Source organism: Nicrophorus vespilloides, unplaced genomic scaffold (genome assembly GCF_001412225.1).
Source record: "Nicrophorus vespilloides isolate i.1.1-1 unplaced genomic scaffold, Nicve_v1.0, whole genome shotgun sequence".
Taxonomy (NCBI): domain Eukaryota; kingdom Metazoa; phylum Arthropoda; class Insecta; order Coleoptera; family Silphidae; genus Nicrophorus; species Nicrophorus vespilloides.
This window is the reverse complement of record NW_017096548.1, coordinates 155,398-174,093: the sequence shown is the minus strand read 5'-3', so window position 1 is coordinate 174,093 and position 18,696 is coordinate 155,398. Positions and strand designations below refer to the sequence as shown.

The 18,696-nt window shown below is 31.6% G+C and overlaps 2 protein-coding genes across 2 annotated transcripts in view; both read left to right on the top strand.

Moving 5' to 3' along the window:
• Window positions 1–3,906: 3,906 nt before the first annotated feature.
• LOC108557382 (ubiquitin-protein ligase E3B) lies at window positions 3,907–10,055 on the top strand (the record flags this gene model as incomplete). Its single annotated transcript, XM_017913876.1, is given in 12 exon segments — window positions 3,907–4,067; window positions 4,124–4,604; window positions 4,664–4,852; window positions 4,908–5,099; window positions 5,161–5,350; window positions 5,409–5,648; window positions 5,703–5,874; window positions 5,943–6,061; window positions 6,862–7,874; window positions 7,935–8,099; window positions 9,350–9,461; window positions 9,537–10,055. Coding segments are annotated over 12 exon segments (3,207 nt in total).
• A 5,030-nt stretch (window positions 10,056–15,085) lies between these two features.
• Window positions 15,086–18,696, top strand: part of LOC108557383 (serine/threonine-protein kinase NLK) — a 40,497-nt gene continuing 36,886 nt past the window's right edge. The window contains 1 exon segment of the mRNA XM_017913877.1: window positions 15,086–16,085. Within this exon segment, the coding sequence (XP_017769366.1) occupies window positions 15,865–16,085 (221 nt within the window). The 5' untranslated portion in view covers window positions 15,086–15,864.

The window sequence follows — 18,696 nt, the reverse complement described above, 5'->3', positions numbered from 1 at the left end:
TTTTATTGCTCCAATATTATATTATATTATTATTATTATTCTGTGTGTATCATAGAGCTGTGGATTATATAAATATTATTAATTATTATTACTATTATTATAGGACTGAGTTCACTTGAGAATATGAAAGAAGAAAAAAAAATAACACGAATGATGTAAAAGGAAAATATATGGGAGTCGCTTGAAAGAGAACGAAAGCGGACATTGCGGTAGTTTTAAATTTGAATGGAAATATTAAACAAACGACAAAAAAAAATACAAAAAGAGGTGTGGATAATAAATTTACATTTAACTATTTAGAGAACTTAAATTATATTATCCTATTTGTATTATTATTACTGAATAATTAACCAGTTAATGAGTGGCGAATTCTTTTTTTTATACGATATATAAGAACACATAGACGACACACATACACACACAGAAGAAGACACACAGTAATGTTATTTACGTATTAACGCTGCTGAGCCACTCGTCGTTAAGACTACTTTCTTCTCTTTTGATTTTATTCTGGAAATTTCCTTATAGTTCGCTCTCCTACGAGTCGATGGAAAAACAAAATATTTTTTATTTTATATATATATACATAATTTATTTAGTTGTTTTTTTTTGTCTATTAGGCTTTAGCTGCTTAGGTGTGCTGCAAAATACTACTACTACTACTATTATTATTATTATTTTTTTCTATATTTTAATAAATTGTGATTGCAAAATGCACGTTCTTTCTTTATATGTAAATATGTTTAGAAATTTATGAAATATTTGTGTTTTTTCGTTTTCTCTTTTTCGTTTTTCGGATTTTAATCGCTTTTTCGGCCGGCTTAAGTAAACCAAAACTATTTAAATAATATACATGTTACTACTTAAAAGAAACACTTCGATGAGAATAATAATAAAAAAAAAGAATAACTTATATAAATATATATTACATACACATCTTACACACGTAAACATCTATACACACACTTGAATTTTAGTGCCCAACTTTTGTTTCAGCTTCTATATTACTTATATATTATATTATGCGGTGATGAAACACATTTCTAATATATTATGTATGGTTTTCTATCCCTTTCTTTTTTTCTTACAATTATATTTTATACATATTGAAATATTATTATTGTTATTTGTGAACGAGTCGAGAGGAAAGCTATAAATCATCTACTATTCCCGTTTAAATTATCGAGCACAAATAAAACCGAAAATAAATCTTTATATCAGAAAGAAACACCTTTTCCTATTGCTCATTTATATTGAATATGAAGGTTTTAGCTCGAATAAATCCATTAAATTAATTGGAACCAGCAATTACTTTTTCATATAACACAATTATATAAAAAGAAAATTTAATCAAATTTATTTTTAATTTACACTTCTTTATATATTATTACAAACAATATAAAGTATAGTGTTGCAAGCGACTACTTCTCTTGACACTAAAATTATTAGGTAAGTTAGAAACAATATTTTATCAAATTCCGAAACAAGTAAGTTTTAACGTGGGCCGATTTTGTGTGATTTTGAATGAAAATTGTAAAAATCATATCCACAGTAAGTTCATTGTCAAACAGCAATAACTTTAAAGTAAATACAGTGGAACCTCGCTTAACGAGCGACTTTTCGCATAACGAGTGACGATGAGAAGACCACCACTTTGACATCGACGAAGATTGGATTGAAGAAAGCCGATAATAATTCTGCGCCTTCTACATCATTTTTAAAACTTGTGTACACATATTATGTGTATTTTTAATATATTAACCATGTTCGATTTTCTTTGTCATTTTTGTTCAAGCGGACTATACTTTGCAAATATAATTTGTGTTTACTGTAAATGCAAAACACAAATGTATTGTGACCAACGATTATTATAATATATAAACACACTATGTACGCTTTTTTATATAAACAAATATTAAAAGTATGAAGAGAATTCCACCAAGTCCCCGAATTGATACAAGTAATATAAACAAATATAATCTCACTTCATCGTGTGTGAATTGGAAAACAGTTCATGGTGTTAGTGGTCATTCTAGTTGCCTTACTGTTGTTTGTGATCACAACATTTTCAAACTTGTGTTCAGACATGTTATTTGTGATTTTTTTGTGCAAAATTTAATAACACTTGCATATCTGCGAATAAAAAACCAAAAAATCGAGACATTATTGTAATTTACATTAGTTTATATGGGGAAAACTGTTACTTTACATTAGTTTCTAGTGAATACGAGTAAAAATTCGGAAATTTTGGAATATCTTTAATTTGAAGAAAATAAATTAAATTTAAGGAAGCAATAAATTATTGTTTTAACCACTGAATGCAATTAAAATAATATAAACCAATGAATTTACAAATTTATTTTAGTTAGATAATTATATTAAATAAAATAATTCACGAATTACATTCTAATACAGGTATCCCCTGTAGACTTACGAACTAGTTCCGATCCAAAGGGTTGTTCGTAAATCTAATTTGTTTGTAAGTTGGGGAATTAAAAAAAAATCAAAATATACTTCTCTTGCCACACTTTATCATGGTTTTTACATTTATATATGTAAAATTCCGTATTACTGACTGCATAAAATAGATTAAAATAAACAAAATACTTACGAATACTTTTCAATGTAGACTTCACAATTATTTAATAAAAAACGACAAAAGAAACAAATGCAACAAAAGAGATAGTACATCCTCCAAAAATATTATATTTTATTAAAGAAATTATCAATTTTTATTTGGACAGTTAATTTTTTTCACTATATATCTCCTTGCAACAAGTTGGAGCTTTAAGAATTTTGTTCGTAAATCCGGGAGTTCGTAAGTCGGTGGAAACCTGTATACTCAATAGATTAGATTAAACTTCAAAGTTTTAAAACACAAACAAGCCTAATTATCAGTTATATATGTAAAAACTAGAAACACTTATATATTTTTATGTTGTACATAACTTTAAAAATATGTATGTTATTTTGATATAAGAAGTATTTCATTATATCAAATTCATGATTACTAATTTATTTAAACTAATAACGAACTGATAGTTTTCTAAAATATTTCATAAATTGTTGTAGCTCAATTGTTGTATACTGTACTCAAATGAGAACTTAACATAATATCGATATAATGATATCTAACCATTGATATTTTTGTAGGAGAGGAACTCCATCATTGGGAACATAATAATATACAGTGGAACCTCGCTTAACGAGCACCTCGGATAACGAGTATTTCGCTAAACGAGCAAAACGAATTGTAAGAAAAATGACTCGCTTAACGAGCGACGTTTCGCATAACGATGATAAGAGAAGTCCCGAATTGCGCGCCTTCTACATCTTTTTAAAACTTGTGTACACATATTATGTGTATTTTTGAATATGTTTCACTATACGAGTAAAAATCCGGAAATTTTGGAACGGATTAAACTCGTTAAGCGAGGTTCCACTGTATGCTAGTACAAAATTGTTGTTACTTCTTACAATGATTAATAGGTATGGTATTAACTAATTATGTTTTTAAAGGGATAAAAATAGTTAATAAGAATGTTTAACCTGTTACCATTTTAAATAATATATATGTGGTTGCCTATGCATTTATCGTGAATTTTCATAGATACTGAAAGAATTATGAAGTTAATTATGTTTACATTATGAAAATATTAGTAGGAACTAACATTTTGTTAAAGTAAGTTAAGTTCTTTAATGATACTTTGTTTAAAAGGTACATGAACTTAAAATTGCCTATGATTTTTTTTTTCCTATAAAACACATTGAAGGTTTATTGACACCTGTCAAAATCCAAAAAACAATGTAGACAATGTTATTGTTATTATTTTTTTGCTGATTTTAAATTCGCGACGATTTCGAACAAAATAACAATGGGAAGGTTCAGTGATTGACGGCAGTGAGATGTTCCACAGGGCCGAATGCCAGAAAGGCAATTTCCTGGAGCAGACTAAAGCTGCCAGAGAAGAAAGGGCTTTGGAGAAGAGGAAGGATGAGGCTGCTATCAAAATCCAGGCCTTGGTTAGAGGATGGCTGGTCAAGAAAAAATTTACCAACAGAATTATGTGAGTATGGAATATTTTGTATGTAAGCAAGTAAAAATAATTAAGTATTCATTTAGCTCTGAATACGATGAGTTTATACCAGAGATCCATGAGGATGGCTCCCAGAAGGTGGCTTATAAATCTGCAGTGCAAGTATATCATGTCTCATATAGATTCATGATGGTGTGGAATGCAGAGAGAGATTCCGAAAGGTTGGTCAAGCTATGCAGATATCTGGTGGCCAGTTTAGAGCATAACTCACCAAAATTCAGTTATGTTGGGGTGGCTTTGAACAAGGATTATGTTCTTCGATGGATTTCACATATGAACAACATTCTGTGGAAATGCTGTGAATGTTTGGAGGAATTGAGGCCAGAATATCCTAGTGACATGAAGACAATCTTAGTCTTTTTGCATACACTTGTTTCATACACAAGTAGCAATACTTGGGTGGTGCTGAAGAATAAGAATATGGAGAAACTGGGACCTGGCATGAATCAACTTTGTGCAAACCTCATGGGAAATTTGTTTCATAGAAGATTTTATATTATTTTGAAGGTGATTATTTTCTTTATTAGCAAATTTGAGTTATAACTAATTATTGTTTTTTTTTTTAGAGTTTGCTTCTTAAAGGACTTGGAAGGAATAAGATCACCTTCAAGAACGTGTCTTTAACGGCAATCTTGACTTTATCGTTGAGACCGTTGATTTCCGCGAATTTCTCGGATAAATTAATGACGATGTTTCTGATTCACATCCTTTCTGTGCCTGGCTTAATCCAGCACTTGAACACCTTAGCACCAGAGGTAATATATCCATGAAAACATCATCAATGTTATATAATTAAGTAATTGTTTACAGGTAGTAACGACACTTTCATCTCACAATATTTTTGCTAAAAGCTTGGAGCTATTGTCCAGCCAACAATCCATGCGGATCGTCTTCAATACGCTTGAAGGAAACTACGCGTTATGCCTGATGGCAAACCTTCTGCAGCTTGGTTCCATTTGCAAAGATTCGATGTTAGCCGAATTGAGCTTTCCCACATTCACAGTAAATCAAACACATCATAACAATATTTCCTATTTTACTTACTTATATTTTTTTTCTCAAGGTCGTGATGACTGGTTTATTGGAGAGTTGTCAAAATTACGTGGTTAATAAACAATCCAATTTAACCCATTGGCATCCTGTGCTGGGTTGGTTTGCCCAACCCATGGATCCTGCTTTACATGCAGCTATGCCGCATGTTAAAGTCCAATTACACATCTTGTGGAGTTCCCAAATCATATCAATTCTTTTAGGTAAAAGATATAATTCTCGTAATGGATCATTTTATATTATTATTGATTATTTCCTCAGGTGATTTCTTGAGCGGAATGGTTAAAGGCGTGGAAGCACCAAAGGCAAGCACAAGTCCAAGCCACAATTCCACTGCGAACTTCTTGAAAAAAGCATTGGAATCACGTAGCAACAAGACGAATTCGATTAAAACGTATAGGACTTTAGGCAGTCCTGATGTGCACAGGGTCGTGCTCATATGTTCCATGTATCACACAGCTTTAAATACTTTGAATCAACTCAAATTGGACATTCTAACAGGTAAATAATTTATAAAATCTCAAAGAAGAACTGTAACATTATTATTTGTTTTAGGTCTTTGTTATCAGGGTGGAGTTCTGTACAACCTGTGGCTTTTCCTCTGTTCGCTCGGACCAAACTGCGGCTTGAAGACATTCCTCGATCATCTGGCCTTTAACACGAAGTGCACGGCTCCCGAATTCCAAATGCTCCAACTCATAGCCGACTGTATGACCCACTATGTTACGTAATTCGGAAAAGGCTGTGGTGTGACGGGCGATTCGATACTGATTTTTTTTATTTTTTTTCTTGAAGGATCCTCGACGACATGGAGATGTACGAGCACCAAGATCCGTTCAAGATCAACGACTTTATCGTCATGTCGAATTTCCTCAATGTCTTTCTGCATAAAGCGGTGCTGGGAAATCTGTTTGGTAATATTTGCTTATATTTTATATCTTACTTTAAGCAGTTTCCATTACGAATTCGTTAGTTTAGTACAGGAACGAAATGATCGAATGATTCCAGTATTTGCAACGTCTTTACAGATATTGTCTTAATTGATGATATTCTGCTATATTGTAAGTTGATCTACACAATACAGACATACTTTCATCGTTAGATGCTAATTACACAACAGCTCATGACATCTGTTATCTGAGTGTATAAGATTACAGAACTTCTTGTAACATCATCGTATTTATAATACTAACATCATAAACGCATAAATCAAAGTTTTGTTGAAGAATTCTTCAACTTTTCGTAAATATAAAACAAATAGTAGCCCCCTCCATATACACACTGTTAAAACAATCAGCATTCGATTAACGTACTAATACATAACTAAATTTATGAATGCTATGTGAATATGCGTATATTGGAAGATTTGTGTTCGTTCGCACGAACGTACTCGACATTCATACGAACGTACAGTTTTTTCGTTGGTCTTCGACTGGTTTTTGTAAACGAATTGCATATTTCAACTTTATTTTTATGTGAGACTTTGATATTACTTCTTTTTTTCTTAAAAGAGTTTTAGAAAAAACAAAACAGATAAACCTTCAATTTGATAGAAGTTAAATATTTTTATTTCAGTTCTTAAATAATCATGTACTTTAAGAGAATGCTAATGTTAAATAGTTTTTAGTAATATTGAAGCAAAGTAGCATAAAAATAATTCTTTATATTTTACAATGTTTTTTTCCGCTAAAGCTAATTGGAATTTTGTTTATAGATTTAAAGACAATACAGTCGAATACTCTCGTTCAATCGCTTCACACACTGCTGATGGCTCTGTATCGTCGGGATTGCCGCAGGAATTACGCTCCGCAAGGGCATTGGTTGCTGAAGGACGTGCGAATCAGCGCGTTCATGATGGACCTGGAGAAGGGAAAGAGGGCGCCTCAACTTCTTCTGCAAACTATGCCGCACATTATTCCGCACGAGGATAGGGTTCGACTGTTTCGGAAGTATATTACCAACGAAAAGACAGTCTTAGGTTTAACGGAATCGGCTTGCGCCTCACCACAATCCACCCTGATCACCGTCCACAGATCGAGAATCGTTGAGGATGGTTACAGACAACTGGCCATGCTTCCGCCGCAAGCCTTAAAAGGTGTAATTCGCGTCAGGTTCATCAATGAGCAAGGCTTAGATGAGGCCGGAATCGATCAGGATGGCGTCTTCAAAGAGTTTTTAGAGGAGAGCATTAAGAGAGTGTTCGATCCGTTTTTGAATCTGTTCAAAGCCACCAGCGAAGAGCGTCTGTATCCATCACCAACTTCGTACATGCAGGACAATCACTTGCAGCTCTTTGAATTTGTGGGAAGGATGCTGGGAAAAGCGGTTTACGAGGGAATAGTTGTAGATGTTCCATTTGCCAGCTTCTTCCTCAGCCAGGTGTTGGGGCAGACCGCCCAGGCGCTTTACAGCTGCGTGGATGAGCTACCATCATTAGACGCTGAAGTCTATAGAAGTTTGAGTTACGTTAAGCACTACAAGGGAGATGTTTCCGAATTGGATTTGACCTTCAGCATCGACGAGAACAATATGGGTAGACTTGTTACCCACGAATTGATACCGGGTGGTAAGGCGATACCTGTCACCAACGAGAACAAGATCAACTACATCCATCTGGTCGCTCATTTCCGGATGCACGTGCAGATCAAGGACCAGACATCAGCTTTCATACGCGGTTTCCGATCCATCATCAATCCCGACTGGCTTTCAATGTTCTCAACACCCGAAGTACACCGAACCCATCATTTATCTTTCATACCAAAATATCTAACAATTATTCTTCTCCAGTTGCAGAGATTGATATCCGGTGATAACGTTCCGCTCGATCTGCGGGACCTGCGGAAAAACACCCAGTATTACGGCGGTTTCCACGATTCCCATCGCGTGATCGGTTGGCTTTGGGATATTCTGGACAAGGATTTTACAGAAGATGAAAAGGCAATGTTCCTTAAAGTAAGTACACTTTCCCACACCGCGATCGCATTGTGAAAGCTTTGCAATTCTCGGTATGCGCAGGTAATTGAAGAAGAAGAACAAATACGCAGGTGCCTTTTTGTCGGCAATCTGCTCAGGTAGGAAATTCTGTTTTTGCAGCAGGTGGTCCTTTCCTAAATCTATTTTTGAAGTGATTTTTTTCTTCAATGCAGTACATACTTTCATGAAGCTTTTACAATATTTTGAAGAAAGCTTTTATTTGAGGATTTAAAACTCAATGTATTTTTATGCACTGAAGAATTTGGTACATTTTCTATTTAAATTCCTTTGTCCAAAAAAATCCATTGAGATCCAAACTGAACGCTTTAAGAAGCTTCGTTTATAGTAAATCTAGAAAGAAACTTGTTAACACAATAATATAAATATAGTTTGTCCTTACTTTTGATATTAATATTAATAACAATATTTATTGAGACAATTATAGACAAGAAGTCTTGTTTCAAAAAAGTAAACATTATTTTCCCATTCAAATAATAAGAAAAGTAATCGTTGACAGTTTATATTGGAAATTTACTACCATAGATAATACTTACAGTTGATAGTTTAGAGGCGTCAAAAAGGGGGTAGAAAATGTGCCGTAAACATAAAATTGACCAGAAGTTCATATAATACTTTAGATAAATATTTTTCTTAAATAATAATAACAATATCGATCATTAAATTGCAATGTTCAAATTGTAGTTGTCATTAATGGCATTAAACAATATTTAAAGAAAAGTTAATCGATGTTTTCTATATCAATATTTTAAGGATGTAACTTATTTATTAACATAGAAATATATTAAATAATATCAACGATATCCAGCATCTGGATTTTTACTTTAAAACATTTAAAAAGTTTATGAAATTATCAAAAAAAATGTATAATCAATGGTTTAAAAAAATCTTTGCACAACAGATTAATTACATTTTTTTCAACCAGAAAATGAATGATCGATATATTTTTAAATAATGAGTTACTAACTGTTTCCTGAAATGTGTCTCTAATCAGAGAGATAATAATGTGTGACTTGTCAATTTATAATAGCTGCCAGTATTTAAAACAATATATCAGTATACAAGGATTGTCCCACCTCTACTTATGTAAATACTATAATAATTAATAAATTAGGTGACAAATATAGACATACTTAAAAAAAATGGTCTGTGGCCCCAACTGTTAATTTTGTCACCATCCGCTGTTATAATAATGTTTTTATTGTTTACAGTTTGTTACGAGCTGTTCGAAGCCACCTCTTTTGGGTTTTGCACATTTGGAGCCGCCATTCTCTATCCGCTGCGTGGAAGTCGGAGATGATGAGGATACAGGAGACACAATAGGTACCTTTCGAATTGTTATGGGATAATAGAGTTTCCTTTTTCTTTATCTCTGCATTATTTCCATTGGAATTGTAGGTAGCGTGATCCGAGGATTCTTCACCATCCGAAAACGGGATCCGCTGAACAGGCTGCCAACATCTTCGACTTGCTTCAATCTGTTAAAGCTGCCCAATTACCAGAAGAAAAGCACTCTGAGGGAGAAGCTTAGGTACGCGGTTACCTGCAATACAGGTTTCGAGTTGTCCTAAATTGTTCCTTTCAATATTTTCGGTTTTTTTTTGTGAAAAAAAGGAAAAGGAGCAAGTAGAGAGAAAAAGAAAAAAGCGTTTAATTTTTCCGGTTATTTGGATGTTATATTTATTGTACATAGGAGTAAACACTATTTGGTGAATTGAATGTTTGTGCCTGTTTAGAAGGGAGTGTAGGCAATGGAAAATGTATATCATTTTGAGGTATATCAATGCGAATATGATGAGATTTATTTATATACATATATTTAGATGTATTTTTCCCGTGTTGCCTTCGTGTAATTTAATATTGAGGTGTACGCCGTGCAAGAGTGTGAATGAGATGTTGATATATTATGGTTACGGCGTAAATGTTCGAGGTGTAGTTTTTTTTCCCCGTGTTGCCTTTCTTCAATAAAATAAAACCGAAGACACGCCCATCCACGCATGCTAGACTCCACCCATACGACTGTTTTCTTGTCCCGTTGCGTCCTCCGTGTACCACGGGATGTTTAACAAATTCGTCCATGCATCAATATTATTGGAACACACACAAATTAAATAAAAGGATTGTAATTTACGGTTGCTACGTCGGATTGGATTTTTTTGTTCTAGAAATTGGAAACACCCTGTATATATACATATATTTATAATTGAATTGAGCAGTTTTAATTTACTAATAAAAAAAGTATGGTTATCTGAAAAGTAAAATAGTTTTGTTTCTTAAATCCTTCATTAATTGCTTCTATTTATTTGGTCAGTATTTAAAAAAACTATTTGTATTTTAAATAAATAGTCAGTAATTATATTAAAATATTAATACAAATAGTTGGAATCAGGGCCGCATTAATGTTGTTGTGTATTATTTATAAAACACATAATGTGTCAGTATTGTATTGAAATTTATTACCAAAGTAACCTAACCTGAAATTGATTTATGATACTGACAGTTAAAAACTTTTGGTATTTTAATGAAAATATTTGTAAAAATGATAATTTGTCAGTATTTATACAAAAAAATACACGTGACAACATAATGTGTCACTATTGTATTGAAATTGATTACCAAGGTAATCTAACCTGAAATTGATTTGTGACACTGACAGTTAAAAACTTTTGGTATTTTAATGAACATATTTGTAAATATTATAATTTGTCAGTATTTATACAAAAAATACATGTGACAACATAATGTGTCAGTATTTTATTGAAATTTATTACCAAGGTAACCTAATTTGAAATTGATTTGTGACACTAACAGTTAATTAGTCATTCTAATCAAAATTCAGAAAGACTTAGGTATAATTTAAGATCAATTAAAAGTGCAAACTACATGACTTAATGAAAATAGAAGTTAAATATTAATATCCAACAGATTATTGTACAAAACGGGTCTATATCGGAAGCCCGACAAACGAAAGACCGTCTACCATAATCCCGACAGTGTCTTTTTTTATTATAATTTCTACAATAACATTTTTAAATTATTCTACTATATTTTAATAGTTACGACGGATACTGAAAAAAAATATTTTTAAGACCTAGGTCGATGGCTCTTTTATCCGATTATTAATTGTTGTTATTTATTCTTAATAACAATAAATAATATTAATTATTATTGTATTTTTTTTTTTCAAGAATAAGAAATATTCTATAATAAAATTAGTTTATGTTATTAACAATAAATAACAACAATTAATAATCTTATTAAGTTTTAGATTGTCGGGATTTCGATACACTCGGGATTTCGATAGACGGGATTTTGGTTGTCGGGCTTGCGATTGCCACCGGTACAAAACACATAAATCTATACACACCAGTAATATAAATTCAACTTTAGAACTTTTTTTTTAAATAAAATTAGGAGTGCGTCATATACACCTAAAAATATGATAAAGATAACCTTTTGTTCTCTCTCCAATAATTTGAATCAGTAATCAGGAAACCTTCAATGATTTATTTGTTTAGTTTTTTTTATACTTTTTTCAATCGTCATACATCAAAATAATTGTATACTCATCATATTTTTATTAAGAAAATAAAGTATATTTCTATAATTAAAAATCATATTACATATTTTTATATGTTTTAAATTCAATTTTGACTCAAGAAGCTAATTAATGTTAAACAATGCATATTTCAGATTTAAAATATATAACATACACAGACTTTAAACCTCGCATAGTGCGGATTTATTATAGTTTAAAAAATTAAAAACAAACTGAATATTAATTGAGCAAAATAAAAATATATACATAAGTGATTGTGTTGTTTATTTTATAATCCTCAATTAGTTTCAAGATTTCAAACACTGCGGGAACTGATTACCCGCACTATGTGAGGTATTGCTGTATTTCCTAAAAGTAGTTATTCGTGTATATCATGGTTTCATTAGTAGAAAATATGTTGAATTAGTAATTTCTTCGGTTATCCTTCTGAAGTAATTATGGATTAAGAAGAAAAAAGTAAGGTATGTAAGAAATAAAAATACTCGTTATGCCATAAAAGTAAATGTAAAAAAATCCTTACTATAGATTACTTGTGTTGCATATCCGGGTACCCGCAGAAATAATACCGGCTCGACTATATTAAGATTCTTTTTTTTTACTTTCTAATTAAATTATTAGTAGCCAATAATTAATGTGTATCCGTTTTGTTACTTCTTCGTGAAACGTCGCACGGTCTGAAAACATTAATTCAGTTGACATTTGTATTTGAAATACTTCCATTTCGTATTAAGTACCAATTTTTATATTTAATTTAATGTTTGTCACGTTAAAATTTTGTAATTAACAAAGTTTGTGTAACAAATCTATTTTATTCAAGAAATTTTGATGAAACTAGAATTACATTGAGGAAGTAATCATTCATGTTATACAACTTGATCTGATTGTTTTCGCTGAAGATGTTGAATTCCCAGAACGAATAATTTTGATATTTATAACTAAAATGTTGTGGAGAACGAAGAATAGGTCGAACCGGAACGGATCCTCACACGATGACAGTTGGAAAATTAACTGAAGGCCTTAAACTGGCTGAGATCGGTCTGAAGGTTCCAGAAGAAATCGATTTGAATGAAGACCGAGCAGAAATTGCTAGCTAGACACGGCTTAAAGACGATCACCTGTTACAGTGGAATTTTACACGGAAGACAAATCTTTAACACCGAAATCTTCAAAAGAAAGTATGACCACTGTAGAAGAGATGACATTCTTAACTAATTAATTTTCATACATACATAGAGCGACAGTTATTACAAAATGTATTTTTTTAATTAAATAAATAAAGCTATTCATATAACATAGAGTTTATTATAACACACAAATTTTGTATTAAATTATCATCAATTGTGTAATTTCATATTATGATGTTGTATGAACTTTTCTGTTTTGACATACGTCAAGTCATTGGTGTCACTATTATATGAAATACTTTTTGATTATGACACTGCAATAAGTGTATGATGTCAAATTTGACATATATTCAAATTATGTAATTGTTTTTTTATTGCTTAACTATAGATTTGTTCAAGCTATTCATTTACTTTAAAGTTTTTGTTTTTCAACAATCTGGTAAGTCTAACTCAAGATAAATATTTTTTTGCAATACAGGTAGAACTTCTTTTCTGAGGGTGACTTTTAGTCTTTTCTAGTCAATGTAATGTGCATTTCTGTGGCTTAAAAATACAATGAACAATTACAATGATAGTTTTTCATCTTTTTCAAAGTTTTGCTAGAACTATTGAAATTGGAATTTAGCTTTTCCTAGACTTGCATTATTCCGGTTATTTATTTTATAAATTTTCAAAAGATTTAGTATGAATTGAGTGATAGTAAAACAAATTTCTGCTTCTAAAATGCTTATCCATATGTATAGAAATATCTCTATGTATTTATATATTTCTTTCTGTTCACTTTTTGTATGAATATTTAAAGTAAAGTAATAAGTAAAGTACATGCACAAATTTAATAATAATGATTTTCAGCTGTAAATTTTATAACTTTTAAGAGATAATTTAATAATTTTTCTTATAGATATTAATTCAATTTACTTATAATATGTTTTTTTTGATAATTCATTAAATAAATCAATAATATTTAAGAATTCGACAAAGTACGTTCCTCAATTTATCGCGTAGGATAAATCCACGTGGATTAAAATCGCGTTAATAAAGTCGTAAGTACAACCAACAAAAAAATAGAAAAAGTTTTGAAAATACATATTTGTTTCATATAGTTTATCAAAAAATAATTATAACATTTGAGAAACACGATTTAATTTTATTTGGTGTCATTATCGCTATTAAAAACAAACAAACTTTTCTTTCTAATTGCAACAAACTCATCATGTTCATCGCTTAGAAGTTTGACTTCATTTTCATTATTAATGTATTTTTTTTCGGATGATTTTATATGAATACAGGTATCCCCCGACTTACGAATTAGTTCTGTTCCAAAAGGTTGTTCGTAAATCGATACTTATCTTGCCATAATTTTTACTTTTATATATGTTAAATTCCGTATTACTGACTGCATACATTTGAAAAAATAAATTAAAATAAACAAAATACTTACAAATACTTTCCAATTATTTAATAAAAAAATGACAAAAGAAACAAATGCAACAAAACAGATAGTACATCTTCCACAAATATTATATTTTATTAAAGAAATTATCAATTTCTGTTTGGACAGTTAATTTGCAACAAGTTAAATTTTGTCGTAATTTCATGAATGTTTGGATCAATGTCTAGAAATGCATTTTCCAAGAGTTTTACAAAGATTTTATGCAGAAAAATTGCAATTATAATAAGGAGTTTTTGCAGTATCAATTTATGCGTAAAAATAGTTAACGGAGGGACACCTGTAGTTTTAATAGATTCCGACCAATTCAGACGAATGGAGGAGGAAGATTTGCAATAGTTCGTATTAGATAAACATGGGTCATCAATCAATCTTTCGTGTGTATTTGCTATAATTCATTAATGAAATCATAATAAGTTATTTTTGAATTGAATTGATTGTGCTGCAGCGCTACCTATCGGTCACGCGTCTTATCGATTCCGCATCGCCATGGAAACCCCATAAACAACCTATGATGGGTCATCTCGGCGGAGCAATTCTCGTCTCTATGGATGAAATCCGCGAACGTCGGTTCCGGATCAGCGACGGAACGAACAAAGAAAAAGGATATGGGAACGAGATGTTTGATACAGCCGCCTTTCATGATCCGGCCGCGATGACCGATGATGATGGGTTCTTGGGTTCAATTTCGGCAGAGCCGTGTGACGTCACGTCGCAATCAGCTGACGAACGTGTGTGAACCGGATTGCCACAGCGGTGGGGGCGGGGTGGGGACGCGTTCGGCGCTAACGTCGGGTCGGTGGTCCTCTCGCCATTACTGAAATCAGTCAGTGCGAGTCAGAGGCGCGTGCAGTGCAGTCGTCGATCTAACCTAACCTATACACAATACAAGAGCAAACGACGAGACAAGATCACAATCGAAAAAAAAAACGGAAAGGGGGTTAGAAGCAGGACGGCTCCACTCTGCACGAAGGGCGCGCATACATACCTACCGTAGGGACGAGCATCGACGGTGGACGCTCGCGTTTTATTATTATTTCCCCCTGTCGTTACGTTTTCGTTTGTATCCGAAACATATTACTGCTTCGTCCTCTGCAGAAATTTTGTTAGATAGAGAGACAGAGAGAGAAGTGTACGGATCTCTCTTTGTCCATTTTATGTGCATGTGCTCGTCTTCTGATCATTCACAATAACTTCCTCTCCCAGATACGAGAGGAGGTAGCCTTTTTGGGAGAACCCGAGGTCCTTCGTCCGTGTCGTCGGCTTCTCACGCGTTATCCTCTCCCATCCGTTTGCGCTGCTGTTCATACAAAGAGAGTAGAGTACGTGACGTCTGGAGGGCAACGCGGTTAGATCGAGCGGAGTGTGGGATAAAGCGCGCGGCGCGCCTAGAAGCGAACGAACAATCGTCTGGATAAGAGTCCCAGCTGAGCAGCAACCCTCCTACAGCTACTGCTGATACTCGTTCGTCCTCCGTCGAGTCCTGGTGGTATGCGTTCGGTTTTGCCGCAGCAGTAGACGCAGAGAAAACTTCGCGTAACGCGCGGAGGTGCGGTGTTAGCTGGAGGAGAAGAGCTGGTGGTGCAACGTTTGATGGCTGTGGTCGGGCCGAGCCGCCACTCGAGAGGAGGGTCGATGTCTGTCTCGATGTCCCTTATGCAGGGTGCGGCGGGACCCACGGCCGGTGCCCAACAGGGCGGCCTCCACGCTGCTCAACCTTATTACCATCCCCAGCATGCTGCTGCTCCTGCTCACACCCAAGAGCAAGTGCAGCCGGATAGACCGATCGGCTATGGTGCTTTTGGTGTTGTTTGGTAAGTCACAACTTCTTATACTTAGAATAACAATATTTTTACAATGATCTCATTAACATTTCAATTTACGTAGATATATCGAATTGGAATACCTAACTAGTATCAACTACATATAATAACAACTATTCTCAATTGGAACAAAGAGAAATATTTAAATGTATTGAAGAAATTATTTTATTTTTATAAATAACTTTAACTTACTTTGTATAATAAAATAATTTAAGATTATACTAAGAAAAAAATAACTACAAAATTGGGGTGCGTCTTGTGGTCTTTTATGTAATATTAATATATTTAAATAACATTTCACAATTAAAACAAAGAGAAATATTGTTTTAAATAAATCGTTTTATATTCAGAAATTTTTAAAGATTAGAACATTTATAATTCAATAGCGAACAGAAAGTTGGCATAGTTTCTTTTAATTTCTATTTAAAGACGAAAATCAGAAATGACAATTTATAAATCTAAATTGTATAAAAAAAAGTATTAATGACTATGTGTAACACATTGATATTAATTATAACGTTATAAAGAAATTATTATTTTCCAAAATTTATTATAGAAACTGACAGAAACAGGAAAATTGTTGCATTTTGTTTTGTATATAGAAAACATTAAATGATATAATTAAACAATTTAGCAAACGACATTAAAATGTATGTAAAAACAATATTTTGTCAATGATTAATTGATTTTCGTTACAATTAGTGATAGAGTTTAAAATAAAAGAAAAAATATATAATTAATATTTTTCTATTTGTGGAATTTTTACTATTTTTAATGTTGATATTGTAACAACACTTTGGACGAAAAGTTTCTTGATTTGAAGACACAATTTAATGTTATATTTTTAGTGACAGTTTTTGAATATCCAAAAATCTCATTTTATGTAGAAGTAAAAACATATTTTTTTTACTGAAAAATATGTATGTAGATTTAAAAACAAAATTTTGTTAAAATTGTATGGTATTAAACTGTTTAGTCTAAAGTTTTGACGTCTACTTTAATTGTCGCCATTAAAATGATTTTTTTTTTAAATAAATGTTTCAAAATATTTTGATTGTTTTCAAGAATATTTCAATTGGTAGGATTTATGTTTGCAAACAACTAAAGATTAAGAATCTGAATGGAAAAATACTCTTAACTAGAACAAAAAAAAAAACATAAAAGATTACAATTTTTTTGGAATAATTACTAAAATTTCGTTGATAACAAACGGAACAGTAATTTATTTTCCATTGTTGATTAGTCAGATCTGGGATGAATGAAATGATAGTAATTTCAAAGCAATTTAAAACTCGTTTCGTGGCAATCGCAATAAAATTTTAATAATAATACGAAAATTTACCAAAATCTTTTTTGCATACTATATTAATTACGCAAATAATTGTGCTTTATTACTTCAGTTTTATATACAAATAAAAATAAAACATTTCAAATAATTTCATTTTATATCATCAATATGTTGCATATATTTAAAATATTAATAGTAATTAAAATTTCTAAGAAAAAACTTCAATTATTAAAATTATAAAAAAACAAAATATTATTTTTCTGCATTAAAATTGTTGTTTCTAAAAATTGTTATAACAACCGCGTTTTCCCCATGCGTATTTTCCTTTTTCCAAGTATTACAGATTTTTTTTTTCTCTCTGTCAGGCAACTTTCCGTATGAATCATTTCATATATCTTTTATTTTCCTCATAGGGTTTCTTTTTCAATGCTAATTATGTATGAATCGATATATTCAGTTTAGGAAATATTCATAATAGTTGTGAAAGACGTATGAATCACATACATATATTCAACTTGCTTAAGATAAAAACGTAATTCATAACTTGAATTATCTTTTGGAAATATTAATACACTCTATTTTCGTACTCTAGTTTGCAAGTAAATTGTGTATATTTATGTATAGAATACTCGCATGAATTACAATATTTGGTATCTGCAGATACGAACCAGTTAATAATGATACTTTTTATATTTACAAATTATTTTCTTGCTCAACTCTGGCGATACTAGACTCCTTAGATAAGATTGTAATAAAATCTGTCCGTTGAATCATCTCACGAGAGTGGCTTTCTCCATTTATACATTACTGTAAGCAAAACAAAACGAAGTCTTATTTTCTGATAATAGTTGCCATGACAATTGTCCAGAATAATGTACATTTTCATTACATTTCCTTATTATTAATGAGAAAATGTAACTGAAATAATTCTAAATCGATGAATTTAATTCGTTTACATTAGTTATTTAAATATGTACGTGTTTTATTAAAACAACGTAATTTTTTACGAATAAATATTATCCATGAAAATTCTAAGAAAAAAATTGAATTGGTACAGTTAGAACTAATTGGAATTATTATCTTTTCAAATTATTTGAACCAATACTTATAATAGATTATGACAATTGTCAAAACTGTCAACTGTCAATTTTTGTTTACTTTGCGTTGTATAAATAACATTATTTGAAGCATGTCTCATAATAAATTATGACAGTTGACAAGACTGTCAATTTTTGATTACTTTGTATTGTATTTGTATACATAACATTATTTGAAGGATGTCTTATAATAGATTATGACAATTGTCGAAACTGT